This window comes from Balaenoptera ricei, chromosome 17 (genome assembly GCF_028023285.1).
Source record: "Balaenoptera ricei isolate mBalRic1 chromosome 17, mBalRic1.hap2, whole genome shotgun sequence".
NCBI classification, from domain to species: Eukaryota; Metazoa; Chordata; class Mammalia; order Artiodactyla; family Balaenopteridae; genus Balaenoptera; species Balaenoptera ricei.
Genome location: NC_082655.1, coordinates 21757821 through 21772037, shown reverse-complemented (window position 1 = coordinate 21772037; position 14217 = coordinate 21757821). Strand labels below are relative to the sequence as shown.

Sequence of the window (14217 nt, the reverse complement as noted above, 5' to 3'; positions counted from 1 at the left end):
CACGTGATTATATTGGAAACAGGACCTTTAAGATGATTAAGGTTAAATGAGGTCATTAGGGTGAAGTCCTGATAGATAGAACTGCTATCTTTATAAAAGAGGAAGAGATACCAGAGATCTCTCTCTTTCTACCATGTGAGAACATAGCAAGAAGACAGCCATCTACAAGCCAGGACCACCAAAACCAGAAACCAAATGTTCCAGCACCTTAATAATGGATTTCTAGCCTCTAGAACTACGAAAAAATAAATTTCTGTTGTTTAAGCTACCCAGTCTGTAGTATTTTACTATAGAAGCTAGAGTAGACTAATACATGGCCCAACTTTAATTAGATAATATTGTAATTTATGCCTCAGGATACTGCTGAAAACATTAGAGCAATCAGCAAGTGATTAAGGAGGACAAGAGCTGAGTGTGATACCAACCCAGGCAGAGCAGCCAGAAGCTTAACAGTGAGAGCATGGAAAAAGACAGTCAAAGCAAACATGATGAAAATGATCACCATCCCTGGGAAAGGGGGTAGGGGGAGGTAAGGATAACTGTGCACATGTCCAAGGCTGCACTCTCTGAGGAATGGCAATAGAGGCTACACAGCAGGGAATGTCAAAGAAAATACTCCACTGAACTAGACAAGCCAATTCACTAACCAAATAAAAAAGCAAACAAGTAAGCAGCAACAATAACAAGCCCACTGGGGATCAGTATTCAGGATTGATACAATATATTACCTAAAACATCCAGTTTCCAAAAAAATATGACAACCTATGCAAAGGAACAGGAAAGAATAACCTATAAACAGTAAAAAGAGCAGGTAATAGAAACGGCCTTTGAAAGGACCCCCATGTTGAACTTAGCATTCAAAGATTTAAAGCAGCTATTATAAATATGTTCAAAGAATTAAAGAAAATCATGTTTAAAGAATTAAAGAAAGGCAGGATGACAATGTCTCATCACATAGAGAATATCAGTAATAATAGATAGAAATTATAAAAAAAGAACCAAATTCTTAAGTTGGAAAGTACAATAAATAGAACAAAGGGACTCAGCAGTAGATATGAGCTGGCAGAAGAAAGAATCAGTGACTGTGAAGACAGGTCAATAGTTACGCAGCATAAACTACAGAGAGAAAAAGGAATGAATACAAATTAACAGGGCCTCAGAGAAATGTGGTACATAGTTAAATGTCCTACCATATACATAATGGGAATACCAGAAAGAGAGGAGGCAGAAAAGGAGCAGAATAACATTCAAAGGAACAAATTTCAAAATTTGGTGAAAATATTAATTTATACATCCATGATAGTCAACAAACTCTAAGAAGAATCAAGGCAAACAGATCTATACTCTGACACACACATCATAGTTAAAATATTGAAAGCAAAACACACAGAAAAATCTTGAAAGCGGTAAGAGGAAAAAAGACTCATCGTGAGCAAGTTTCTCAGTAAGATTAACAGCTGACTTCTATCAGAAACAAAGGAGGCTGGAAGGCAGTGGGACAGCATATTTAAAGTACTGAAAGAAAAAACAAACCCTGCCAATCAATCAACTTTTATCCAACAGAGCTATCTTTCTAAAATGAAGGTGAAACAAAGAAATTCCCAAATGAATAAAAATTGAGAGAACTTTTTGCTAGCAGATTCATTTTACAAGTAATAGTAAAGGAAATTCTTCAGTCTTAAAACAAATGACACCAGCCATTAACTGGAGTCAACACACAAAAAATCAAACAGCATCAGTAAAGGTAATTATGTAGATAATTACAAAAGACAGAATATTTACTCTCCTTTTTTCTCTTAATTGATTTAAAGATAAATCACATAAAATAAAATGCATGTAATCTTTGATGAAACGGAAAAATTCATAGAAAGATATCAGCTACCAAACTCGAGAGGAAATAGAAATCTGAGTAGACCAATAACAAGTAAAGAGATTGTATTAGCTTCACATAAAGAAAGCCCAGATGTCTCACTGATGACTTCCACCAAAGATGTAAAATAGAATTAATATCAATTCTTCCAAAAAATAAGAGTGAACATTTTCCAACTTATTCTATGAGTTCAATATTCCACAGATAGAAAAACAATAGAAATGAAAACATACAATAGAAATGAAAACATACTTCCACAAAACTTTGTATACAAATTTTCAAAGCAGCATTATTCATAATAGCTGAAAAAATGTAAACAACCTAAATGTCCATTAGATGTATATCCATACAACTGAGTACTATCTGGAAATAAAAAGCAATAAAGTACTGACGTACTGATATTTGCTATAACGTGGATGAACCTTGAAAACACTACACTAAGTGAAAGAAGCCGGTCACAAAATCTACATAATGTATGATTCCATTTATAGAAAATGTCCAGAATAGGCAAATTTATAAAGACAGAAATAAGATTAGCGATTTCCTGAGGTAGGATTGTGTGTAAGGAGACTGGGGATTTACTGCATATGGAATTTCTTTTTGGGGTGATGAAAATGTTCTAAATTAGATTGTGGTGATGGTTGTACGACTTTGTACATATGCTAAAACCCATTAATTGTATACATTAAATGGGTTTGTGGTATATGAATTATATTTTAATAAAGCTGTTTAAAAAAGGGGTGGAACATTGGATAGCTGGTCTGGGACAAGAAGTTACACCTGTTAGGTGAACACTTCTATTCCCCACTCCCTCATAACATTTAATCAAATAAACGGTCTCCACAGTTTGCTCACTATACTCTAGCCTTCCAAGCAACACCCAAAATGATTTTAGAAATGTGAACCACATAATGTTACTTCCCTAGTCAAAACTTTCCAACTTCCTCCTTTTACATTTTGAAGAAAATGAAACCCTTTACAATGGCCCACAGAGTTCTGCATGACCCGACTTCTGCCTCCTTCTTTGACTTCATCCAATTTCACTCTCTCTTCATGCTACAGTGCCCATTATGTAGTTTCCTTTCTGTTCAAGACAAGCTTCTGAACAAGACAAGCTCTTTCTTGCCTTTGGGCTTTTGCACCAGCAATGCCCTCTGCTTGTGATGTTCCTCCTTCATGTGGGTCTGCTCCTGGTTATCTTTTAAGTTACTGCTGAGATATCATCTACAGAGGTGCCTTCCCCTACCACTCTATTGCAGGTAGCCTCACCTTTCCTCTCCCAGTCACTGCCCATGATACTACACAGCCTCTGTTACTATCCACTGGTTTGCTGTGTTCCCCTCTGCTCGGATATAAGCTTCTTAGGTCAAGAACTTTGCTTGTCTCAAAGGCATGGTATCATTAGCACCTCTGATGGTGCAGGCATGCAATACTGTTGTTGAACGAATGAATACATGAAGTGTTGGAAATGCATGGCGGGACCTAAGATTTTATCTCCTCTCCCAACAGGAGGAGTGATTTAAGGCTCTTGGGAAAGGTAATGTGAAAGTACAAAAACTAAGTGATTTTATATAGTCAACATGGGAAGTAAGAGTGTGAAAAATATTACCAGCTCCACTTAAGAGATATAGAACCAAAGGGGTTTGACTTCTACCAACAGACAAAAATAAGATACAAAATTAAAAAAAAAAAATGCTTCTCCAAGATCACAAAATAAAGCTCCATTTTATAATTCTTATTTTAAGAGAGGAACTCTAAGTTCTAGGCTATTGACATCAACTTTTGTAATATTTCCCTATTTTTCTTCTCTGTTTCTCCCCGTTTTTTCTTTTTGATGCTACAGTAAGTTTCTTTGCTCTGGCCTATTGCTCCTACTCTTCAAAGCGGCAGCCATATTTGAGTGTGTGGTGACCTCTGGTGATTTATTCTTTGAAAGTAAATTCACATTTCATATTTTGATGCATTCTAGCATTTGCTTTTTAGAACCTTCGTTTTAAAATTCTTCTTAGAATTTGCATCACTTTTCAGATCAAGAGCCTGTACTGCATCTAGAGACACTTAGACCACTTTGCTCTTACGAGATGATGAGGAATATATTTTAACTTCAGTTTTTTAACTTCTTTTGGAATCATAGACCCTTTGGGGAGCCCAGCGAAGATGGTGGACTCCCACCTCCCCTCATAAAACACATACATACACATGTGAACACACTGTATCCAATTTCAGTCTTGTTTTGGATTTCTGGCTTAGTGCTTCAAGGAACAATCTCAGCTCAAAATGTATCCAAATTGGTTAATCTTAGGTCTAGGACAAGGTAGCAGCATTTAAAAGTAAAAATTGGCCAGGTTTCTTGCACTTTTCCTCTTGTGGCATTGCTCACAGGCTGCTCCCCTGGTGGAATTCCTGCCTTGGTCTGCCTCCTAAACTGTTCCAGGATAAGTTCTCTCTCAGTCACTCACCACCTGGTTTTCTCTGCCCACAAGATTCACGAAAAATAGAAAATAAAGTAAAGCTTCATATGGCCAGAGTGGTCATATGAACAATGCCAGAATATCTGGTGACCCTGTCCTGCTCACACTGCCTTCTCAGCACAAGGAAAAAGGAAACCTCCACCATGTTTTCTTATTAGTTCTCTGGCTCCTCTGAGTCGATGACCATTGGTGACTAACACTACTACCTTATATATGTTGTTTATTATCAGGGTATGTATCACATTACAAAGGTGAAAATTTATAGGTATGAGTACTCTATGTGCCTCTTGCCAAATAGTTCTTATTCCAATATGAAGATTACTTGGAATTGCTCAAAATCCTGAGTGCTATTAACATCATCGGCAAAAACATTCTGAAGCCAATTTGGCAATATACATCAAAATCCTTAAAAATGCAGATACTCTTTTTTTAAAAATAAATTTATTTATTTATTTATTTTTGGCTGCGTTGGGTCTTTGTTGCTGCACGCGGTCTTTCTCTAGTTGCGGCGAGTCGGGGCTACTCTTTGTTGCTGTGCGTGGGCTTCTCACTGCAGTGGCTTCTCTTGTTGCAGAGCACAGGCTCTAGGTGCTCGGGCTTCAGTAGTTGCGGCACGGGGGCTCAGTAGTTGTGGCACGCAGGCTCAGTAGTTGTGGCGCACGGGCTTAGTTGCTCCGCGGCATGTGGGATCTTCCCGGACCAGGGCTCGAGCCCATGTCCTCTACATTGGCAGGCGGATTCTTAACCACTGTGCCACCAGGGAAGCCCAAAATGTAGATATTCTTTAGCCAAGTAATTCCCCTTTCAGGATTGCATTTTAAGGAGATAATAATACATTTACCAAAGGATAACTATAAGGATATGAATCACAGTGGTGCCAAATAATTGGAAAAGAGTCAATTGTTCAATAATAGAAAATAGTTACTTATGTTGTGACATATCTATACTAAATATAATGCTCTCTGTATGTTAAACTAATGATATAGAATATTTAATAAATTGAGAAAATGTTAACAATACACACAGCTAAAAATTAGGTTCCAAAGCTGTATCTTTGGTGGAATCCTATTGTGACACTGTCATTTCATCCACAATCTATTCCAGCCCATCCCCACCGAGTTGCAGTCATGTGATTTGGGTAGCATTTACCCCACTCTCAGCTCCAGGAGTCAGCGTTGTTGGGTTTAGCCAATCTTCTGGCTGTAACAAGGTCTAAGCCAATTAGCACATCCATAGTCCTCTGGCTACAGAGGCTGGCCAAATCAGCATGCAACTCAGGACCCCTGTTTTGCAGTTGGGAGAATGAACACTCCTTCTCGCTGTATAATAAAAAACAAGTACACTGTCCTGATTATCTTGGGCAACTATTCCACTACATGAGGAAAACCAGCCTGAGGTTGAAGAGTAGTTGAGAACTGCAGAGCAATGGATCTGGAGCTTTGATAAATCAGGCTGAAGCCTGATACTTCTAGATGTTTTCAGTTGCAGAACCAATAATTCCCATTTGTTAATTTACCTAGCATGAGCTTTGTTTTCTGTACTTGCTATCAAAAACATCCTAATTAATATGGACTCTAAGTAAAAACAGTATTTATTTATTACAAAGCTAAACAAAAAACTATCAATAATAGTTGTCTCTTGCTGGTAATTTATTAGTGATTTTTTTTTCCCTCTGCTTTGTGCCTTTCTGTAATTCCAGGTTTTCTATAATGAATATGTATGTTATTTTATTCAGGAAAACCCCCCAAATATAAGGATAATTAGAATTGTAATAATAATCATCATTTAAGCCAAAACCATCAGATCTTTTTGTGGATGGTGATAAGACAAAGTAACTCTTCAAGTGGAGGAAAATAATTTATTTCCATTTTTATACCTTTCAAAGTCATGAATGTAAAGTTCTTACTCCTAAGAATCTTATTAATGTCTTCTAATAAGTTTATTAAAAAATACAAATCTGATTAGTTCAAGATCATGGCATCAGTAAAAATTGGTTTTAGGTGTACCGATGTTCAGGTAGAGGGGCAGTGGGGGCATAGTGGAAAAAACACTAGGCTTGGAGTCCCAGCTCTCCCATTTCCTGGCCATTTGACCTCAGGCAATTACTTAAACTCTCTGAATCTTAATTACTTCACCTCTCTGAATCTTAATTACTTCAGGTAAGAAACTGTGGGTTGGACTAAATGTTATCTACAATCTTTGCATTTGTGAAATTCTGTATTTCTATAAATGGCTCTATATTTCTATAAATGCTTTATATTTGAATAGAACTGATAGGCATTGCCTGCTTTTGGAAGTATAAGTAGGTTTAACTCTCATTACAACTTTGATAGATTGGTAGAGATTTCTGCAAAGCTGTGTTAAGAAGGTTTCTGAGGGTTCATATGGAATCAGCAGGAAAAAGTGCTATGATCTATTAACAATGTTGTTGTGCAGAAGAAAGGGAGAGTGTTGCCATGCAATAGTGAGTGTCTGAATCACCAGGCTGACTCATACACACATTACTCGTTAATAATAATAACCTCATTACTGCCCCTTTTAAAATTTATAGCAGTGTCCAAAATGTTTTCAAAGTGAAGTGACTGTGAAGGAAATGCACCAAAATGTATCTGCTTCCTTTCTCCTTTTCCTTTACTTTCTTTTAATCACTGGTAGTATAGACTGAATAAGAGCTTGCCTAAATAAAAGCAAAACTCTGTTTGTAGTTGAGAATTCAGAAGGAAATTTCTCGCTTGTTCCTTACATTTGATATTTCTTGTAGAAGGAGCCATGAATGATAAGTTCCTAGCTAGTCAGCAAATGTCCTCATAGCAGTTCTGATAATGGGTAGGGCTGTCAGTGAGAGGTTTGTTTGCAACCATGTTCACTTCTTGCTTCTGTCAAACTCATCCTCAGCATGGAACTCCAGCAGAAACCCTTGAATAAAGATCAACGTCCTGGAGAGAAGCCAGAGGTGCCAGAGTCAGGAACCATGTATCACTGCCACAGCAACTCCAAGGCCACAGAGAACAGGGCAAAGGAGCAAGTCTATGCCAAGTGGAAACTCTGTGCTGCTTCAGGAACATGCTTAGTTTTCATGATTGCAGAGGTCATCGGTGAGTATTTCTCAAGACTTCTCTGATTAAACAAGCAAACCAACAAAACCCTGCATCATTACAGAAGAGTTGCCTAAGTTCTTTTAAAAAAAGACTGAATATTTTCTGTAAATATAAAGTAACAATATGCTCATTGTAGATAAGTTGGAAAGCAGAAGGAAACAAAATAAAATTCATCACAATCCCCTTTTGAGTGATAATCTTCAATAACATTATGGAGTATTTTTCTACAGTATATTTTCTATTCATAGCTCACAATTTTTTTTAACATAACTGAGAGCACACAGTGCTTTTGGCCATGCCATCAAATACTCTTCAAAAACATTTCTATGCCTGAACAATATTCTATAATATGCTCTACTGTGATTTACATAACCATCTCTCTATTGTTAGAAATTCTGGGAGTTTTTTCCTGCTTATGGACAATGCTGCAATGAAAAATCTGGAATAAAACTCTGCTTGCTTTTCTGGATAATTCCTTCAAAGAGATTCCTAAAAGTGGAAATAACTAGTTGAAGGACATGAATATTTTTATTACTACTTTATGCACATTGCCAAACTGCTACCCAGAAAGCTTGAAACAATTCCTATGTCTGCCAGCTCTACATGAGAATGATTCTCTCTCCAAATCTTTCCCAGAACTTATTTTAGTCTTTCAAAAATCTTTGCTAATGTATAGATGAATATGCTTTATTTTAATATGCATTCCTTTGTTACTATTAATATTATTTGCATGTTTATTAACGATCTGTATTTCCCTCTGTTAATGCATTTCCTATTTGCCTCTTAATATCTGTGGCTCACTTGTTTTTTCAGATAATTTGTAATTCTTTATATTGATCTCTGGGAGCTCTTTATATAGTTATTAAACTTTTGTTATATCTGTTATAAGTACTATTCTAGTTTGTTGTTTACTTTTCAGTTTTTGTTTAATTTTTGGTTTGACTTAGAGAAGTTTCAAATTTTATAGAGGTAATTGTATCAAACATTTCATTTTGAGCTGATTTCTTTTACTACTCTTTCACTATTTTAGTGCTTAGTAAGCCTTTCCTATCTACTGAGAAGATAAATATCATTTTGTTGTTGTTCAATTTTTTGCATTTAATTTTAAATCAATGTGAAATTATCTATGCTCTTAGCATTGAAAATTCTCTTTCTAAAGAGCTAACAAAGATTTACACATCATTTATGGAATAATTCATTATTTCCTTCATTGATTTTTCTCCATATTACTTTATCATTTATCGAATTTCTATAAATAATAGAGTTGGGTTCTAAGGTGTTTTATCTGTGCTGCTGATCTCTGTCAGTAGTAACATATTTAATGTAGATTTACATGTTATAATATCTGTTGTTCTTTCCTCATTATCCTTTGTTTAACAGAAAAAAGGTAAAGGCTGTTCATTCCTGTTTATTACTCTAATTAAACACGAGAATAATTTTGTTCAGTTTCCTCCAAAATCTAATTTTGATTTTATTGGTATATAAATTAATTTGGGAACACAAATCTTCTTAAAATACTCAGTTTTTCCCTCCAGGAATACAGTATGTTTCTCCATTTATCCAGATATTCTACATCTCTCATCAAGTTAAGGTTTTATGTTTTTAGTTTGCTTGTTTTAACACAAGGACAACCTACTTCTTGCTAGAGTTATTTATAGTTATTTTGTGTGTTTGGTTTATTCTTTCCAGAGGTGAGTAGGGTCTTCCTTTTCTCATGTCCTGCTTTCTAAATGGTTACTTTTTGGATTTTGGAAAGTTTTCATTTTGTATATTCATTTTGTACTCAACAGTGTATTTGAACTATTGTCATTCTAAATGTATCTCAGTTAATTTTCCTTGTTCCTCTCTCATCTCTCCTCCTAGGAGATAATCCTCTCTTGTTCAAAAAAATTATATTTCTCCTTGCTTTCAATAGTTATGTCTCTTCTGTATGTTTCATATTTTTATCATGTTAAATAATATGCTAAATCAAATCATATGTTCAACTATTTAGCTGTTAAGTGAAATGTTTCCTGAGGGGTTAAGTATTTTTATTATGTTAATGAAGTATTCTCCTTGTCCTAGTTTTTTAATGGTTAACGGATAATCAAGGATGAGTGTTGACTTTTATCAAAAACCTTATCTTTTTTATTTTTTAATTTTTATTTATTTATTTATTTATTTATTTATGGCTGTGTTGGGTCTTCGTTTCTGTGCGAGGGCTTTCTCTAGTTGCGGCAAGTGGGGGCCGCTCTTCATCGCGGTGCGCGGGCCTCTCACTATCGTGGCCTCTCTTGTTGCGGAGCACAGGCTCCAGAGGCGCAGGCTCAGTAATTGTGGCTCACGGGCCCAGTTGCTCCGCAGCATGTGGGATCTTCCCAGACCAGGGCTCGAACCCGTGTCCCCTGCATTGGCAGGCAGATTCTCAACCACTGCGCCACCAGGGAAGCCCAAAAACCTTATCTTTTAAATTCATTCTGTTTTAAAAGTTTTTTACCCATTGTCGATGTGTATTATATTAAGAGATCATGATGCATTTCTGGTATTATGATGACAACAGCTAATATTTGTTTAATGCTTACTATGTGCTGGGAACTGTGATGAGTGCTTTCTATGTATCACCTTACTTAATCCTGATGAAATTCCTGAGAGGTAGGTCCTATTATGAATTGCACTTTATAGACCATAAACCTGAAGCACAAAGAGTAAAGTACTCAACTTTAACAACATACCTATCAGTGAGCAGGTGGTCTGAATTCCAGAGCTCATGTTCTTAGGCTCTCACTATGGTGACTAGACCTCGGTGGACCATTCTTCCAAGGCATTGCTCAATTTGAGTCACTAATATTTTTGTTAGAATTTTTACACTGAAAAATCATTGTAACTTTTTTGATCATTGAAATTTAACTATAGTTTTCTGTTTTGGAGCTATTTTTCTCGGTTTTTGAATCTGAGTTATGCATATTAAAATGAAAAGTTTAGTTTTAATAATTTCCTTTTTATATACTGGGTTGGTCAAAAAGTTCATTCGGGTTTTTCCATAAGACGTTAAGGAGAATCCAGAACAAACTTTTTGGCCAACTCTATAAAAAAACTAAAACAATTTATATGACATTGTAATTATTCTTCCTTTTTAAGAACTCCCTGATAAATTGTCTGACTTCAGAGACATTCTTGGAGATAATTTTTCATATATTTTAGCTTCTTCCTCATTCATGGACATACTCAAAATTTCTACTTCTTGAGTAAATTTTGGTTATTTATAAATCTCCCAAGTCATTCATCTCACTGAAATTGTCAAATTTATTATCATACAATGGAACATGATAGTCTTATATTGGTATTCTCTTATTTATTCCAGCTCCTTTCTCATTTTAATATTGTTTGTATATTTTTACTTCTTTTCCTTGATAAAACTTTCCTTTACTTTATTGATATATGTATTTTTTATTGAATATATTATTATTTTAATTTTCCTTCTGTTTTCTAATTCATAATTTTGGCTTTAAAAATATTTTTATTTCCTCTTTCTTTTCTCAGAGTTGTAGTCTTATTGCATATTTTAATATCTTAAGTTATATCTTTATTTAATATATTTGTATCCTTTCTTTTTATTAATAATAAAGCTATGTACAGCTTTAAACTTAATCTAAAGGTTTTGGTATGCTGTGGTATTTTATTTATAATTTTTTTACCAAAAAATTAACAAGAACACTATAAGCTACCTATATAAGTACGATAGGCTACTACCACTCTTACCACTATAACTTGTTACACTCTGTTACCAATATTTTGGCTTCATTTTCTCTTTATTACCCCAGAAGAGTGCTAAATTAATGATAATCTGATAGTGGGGGAGAATCTGTTAAGCTTTTTTTCTTTTTTAGCACTATAATAGCAAGCAATTAGAATTAGTTTCTTCAAGTTATGGAGTCTTCTGACCTATACACGTATACTTTTATAGCTTTTGGAAACTGGAAGAGAGCTTAGACCCAATCCGGTCCAAGATGAATCCAGAGTTGGTAAATAACCTTCCAGTTAAAATTTTTTTTAAAAATTGATACCACACAATTTCTAGAGCCAGGGTGAGTCTTTTGAATGAATGACTTAATAGCTTGATAGAGCTGCAAAGAATTTACTCTTAGCAGCTCCAATCTGGAAAACTCCCTCTGGAAATCCATTGATATCTATACTAGAGAGGCATTCTTTTTTATTATTGAAAGTCACGAGACTATGGACAATTTTCAATTGCTCACATAAGAGATCAACAAAACGGAAAATCTAAAAAACATAATCCATTTGAAACATGATTTGAAAAGCTGATGTTCTGGACATTCATAGCCTTCCAAATAAAGTACTGGCACAACCCCATGCAAACACAGCTCAGCAGGATGTATAAACTGGCTTGTTTTCTGCACAACTTTCTTCTCTTGCTTTTCCCGGAAAACACGTGGATGCTGAGAATAGACGCATATTCTCCCCAGCTGATATCTAATTAATATTCTGAAATGAGATGGCCTCCCATTCACAAAACTCAGTTTTCTCCTTGTACCTTTCCGTATGCCCTGTCAATTTGTTTCTAAAATTTTTAGAGGGGAAATGGGAAGCTATTCACTTGGAGTGAGCAAATCAATCTCCTCCTTTCCTTCTCATTCCTAATAATTAGTCTATGAGTTCAAATCTGGCTTTAGGGTCAGAAGAAAGTGATGTTGTCAGTAAAGGAATTAAGTAGATACTGACAGAAAATCATTTGGAATTTGAGCTGTATTGGTGTTGAGCTAATTTTCCTGAAACATTGCTCTCATCGTGTTAATTCTGTTTTCAAAATTCTTCAGTGGCTCACCTTTGCCATTTCAGTCCTTCACAACCTTTTCCCCATCATGTCAAGCACAGGAAATTTTACTGAGCACAGGGGCAAACTGACAAGTATTCTCGTAGCAGAAAGAGGCTGGTTCAGGGGCCCTCTCTGTGGTAGGCCCTACTCAGCTGCACCAAGTGAAGAGAGATCAATATACTGGAAAATGCTGGCATCCTGCACAAAAGGAAAAATTCTTACTCTGGCTTTCAAGTTATTCCACCATTTGCCTGCCAAACTGACTATCAATCTTTTTCTTTTACTACTTCCCTATATGACTCTTCTTCTGTTTCAGCTATTTATTCATTCTATGCAAAATAATCATTGCACCTTAAGGTCTCTGTAACTTTTGCTTATGCCTTTTGATTTACATGGAAAACCCTCTCATTCTCCATAGCCATCAAAACCCTGACCATCATTCAAGACCCCAACCCACAACTCACCTCCTTCCTAAAACTATTTTTGACCATGTCAGAGAAAGCAAGTAGTATTCTCAGATGACTTTTAGGAATCTGGGAGGTCCTCCTGCAGGATATGGGATCTGAGCAAAGCCTTGAAGGATGAGTAGGAATGGAGAGGTGACTAAGAGGGAGATGAGAAGGGCCTTTCAGATGGAGGGGCTTGAATGCGGTCCAGGAGTTAGTAAATATCAGCCTTACCTGGAAAGATTTTGAGTTCTTAGGTCAGCAATAGGACAAGAAATCTGTATTCTTAGAAGGAAATTCAAGTGATTCTGATGTGTTAGCCACATTTGGGTGGCACCGTTTGCAGTGGACTGGCACTGCCTGCCCAGCAAGCTTTCTCATACTTACTGTCCTGGCTGCAGCTCTGGTCCTCCTGGCCCAAGTCCCTCATGCTCACAGGCACGGCTGGCTGTGAGACAGCAAGCTGGATTAATCGGAGTCTCTGGGTCTTTATATAGGGAGACTGGGAAAAAAGCTCTCTCTCTTTCCTTTAAAATACTATGCTGAAATGATATAAACCCAGAGGCCCACCTTTTTTTTTGCTGAGGGGGAGGAAGCCTGTCTTCAGCAGAACAAGAAATAGCAATAGTTGGAGACAGAGCAGAGCCCCAACAAAAATTTTTTGAACCTTACGATTAGGCTGTACCTGATCCAACCCCACCCAGATTTGTTCTCAGTTATTTGAGCCAATAAATGATCATTTTGTTGTTGTTTAAGCTAGTTTGAGTTGTGCATTTATGACTTACAACTTAAAGAACCTAAGGCAGTGGTGTGGGGTAAAACATGGTTAGTGAGGAATGAAACTAGAATGGTGGCTGAGGGTTCTAGGAGGCTGTGAGGCCCGGCTGGGGAAGCTGGATTTATTCTGTAGGCTTTGGGGAGTAACTGGCGTTTAGAACAGGGGAGAACCAGGTCACAGAGCTGTGTTTAGAGAAAGAACTGGTCACAGGGTGCAGAGCAGATAGGAAGAGGGAATTAAAGGAGGCTAAGGCTTTGAACCTACTGAATTGGGATACTTTCTGATTGAATGTGAAAATTCCTATTGTAGCAAGGCCATAAAGAGGAGTTACACTACATATGTAAACATGCATCCCTTTTTAAGAAGACAGACGTACAGAAACCAAGAACTCACAAAAACAAGCTCAAGTATGGCCATTTCTGGAAGAAAATGAGAGTAGTCAGGAAAAGACATCTTGAAGCAGGACTATTTAGAGTTAAGCAAGAATGGAGGAAGCATTGGTTTGCTGGAAAGGCGTACAGATCTGGGAGCAGGCTGGGGAAGATGGTAAGTATCTCAGAGTAAAAAAAAAAAACCTCTCTCGTAGTAAGAGAAAGCTAAAGCTGAGTGATGTGATAACCACAAGCTTTATTGCTAAGGGTGCTTATTTTGTACTAGAGCCAGGGCGTCTCAGTGGCTTAGGCTACTTATTTTTTTGAGGTTGTTGGTATTAAAAATTTAAGAAATGTCAAAACGTGCCAA

At 36.4% G+C, this 14217-nt stretch overlaps 1 protein-coding gene across 1 annotated transcript in view; it reads left to right on the top strand.

The window, feature by feature from the left end:
- The window catches only part of SLC30A8 (solute carrier family 30 member 8), a 36483-nt gene that overhangs the window by 3936 nt on the left and 18330 nt on the right, over window positions 1-14217 (top strand). Inside the window, exon 2 of the mRNA XM_059901867.1 lies at window positions 7237-7436. Coding sequence (XP_059757850.1) covers window positions 7237-7436 — 200 coding nt within the window. The remainder of the gene's footprint in view (window positions 1-7236; window positions 7437-14217) is intronic.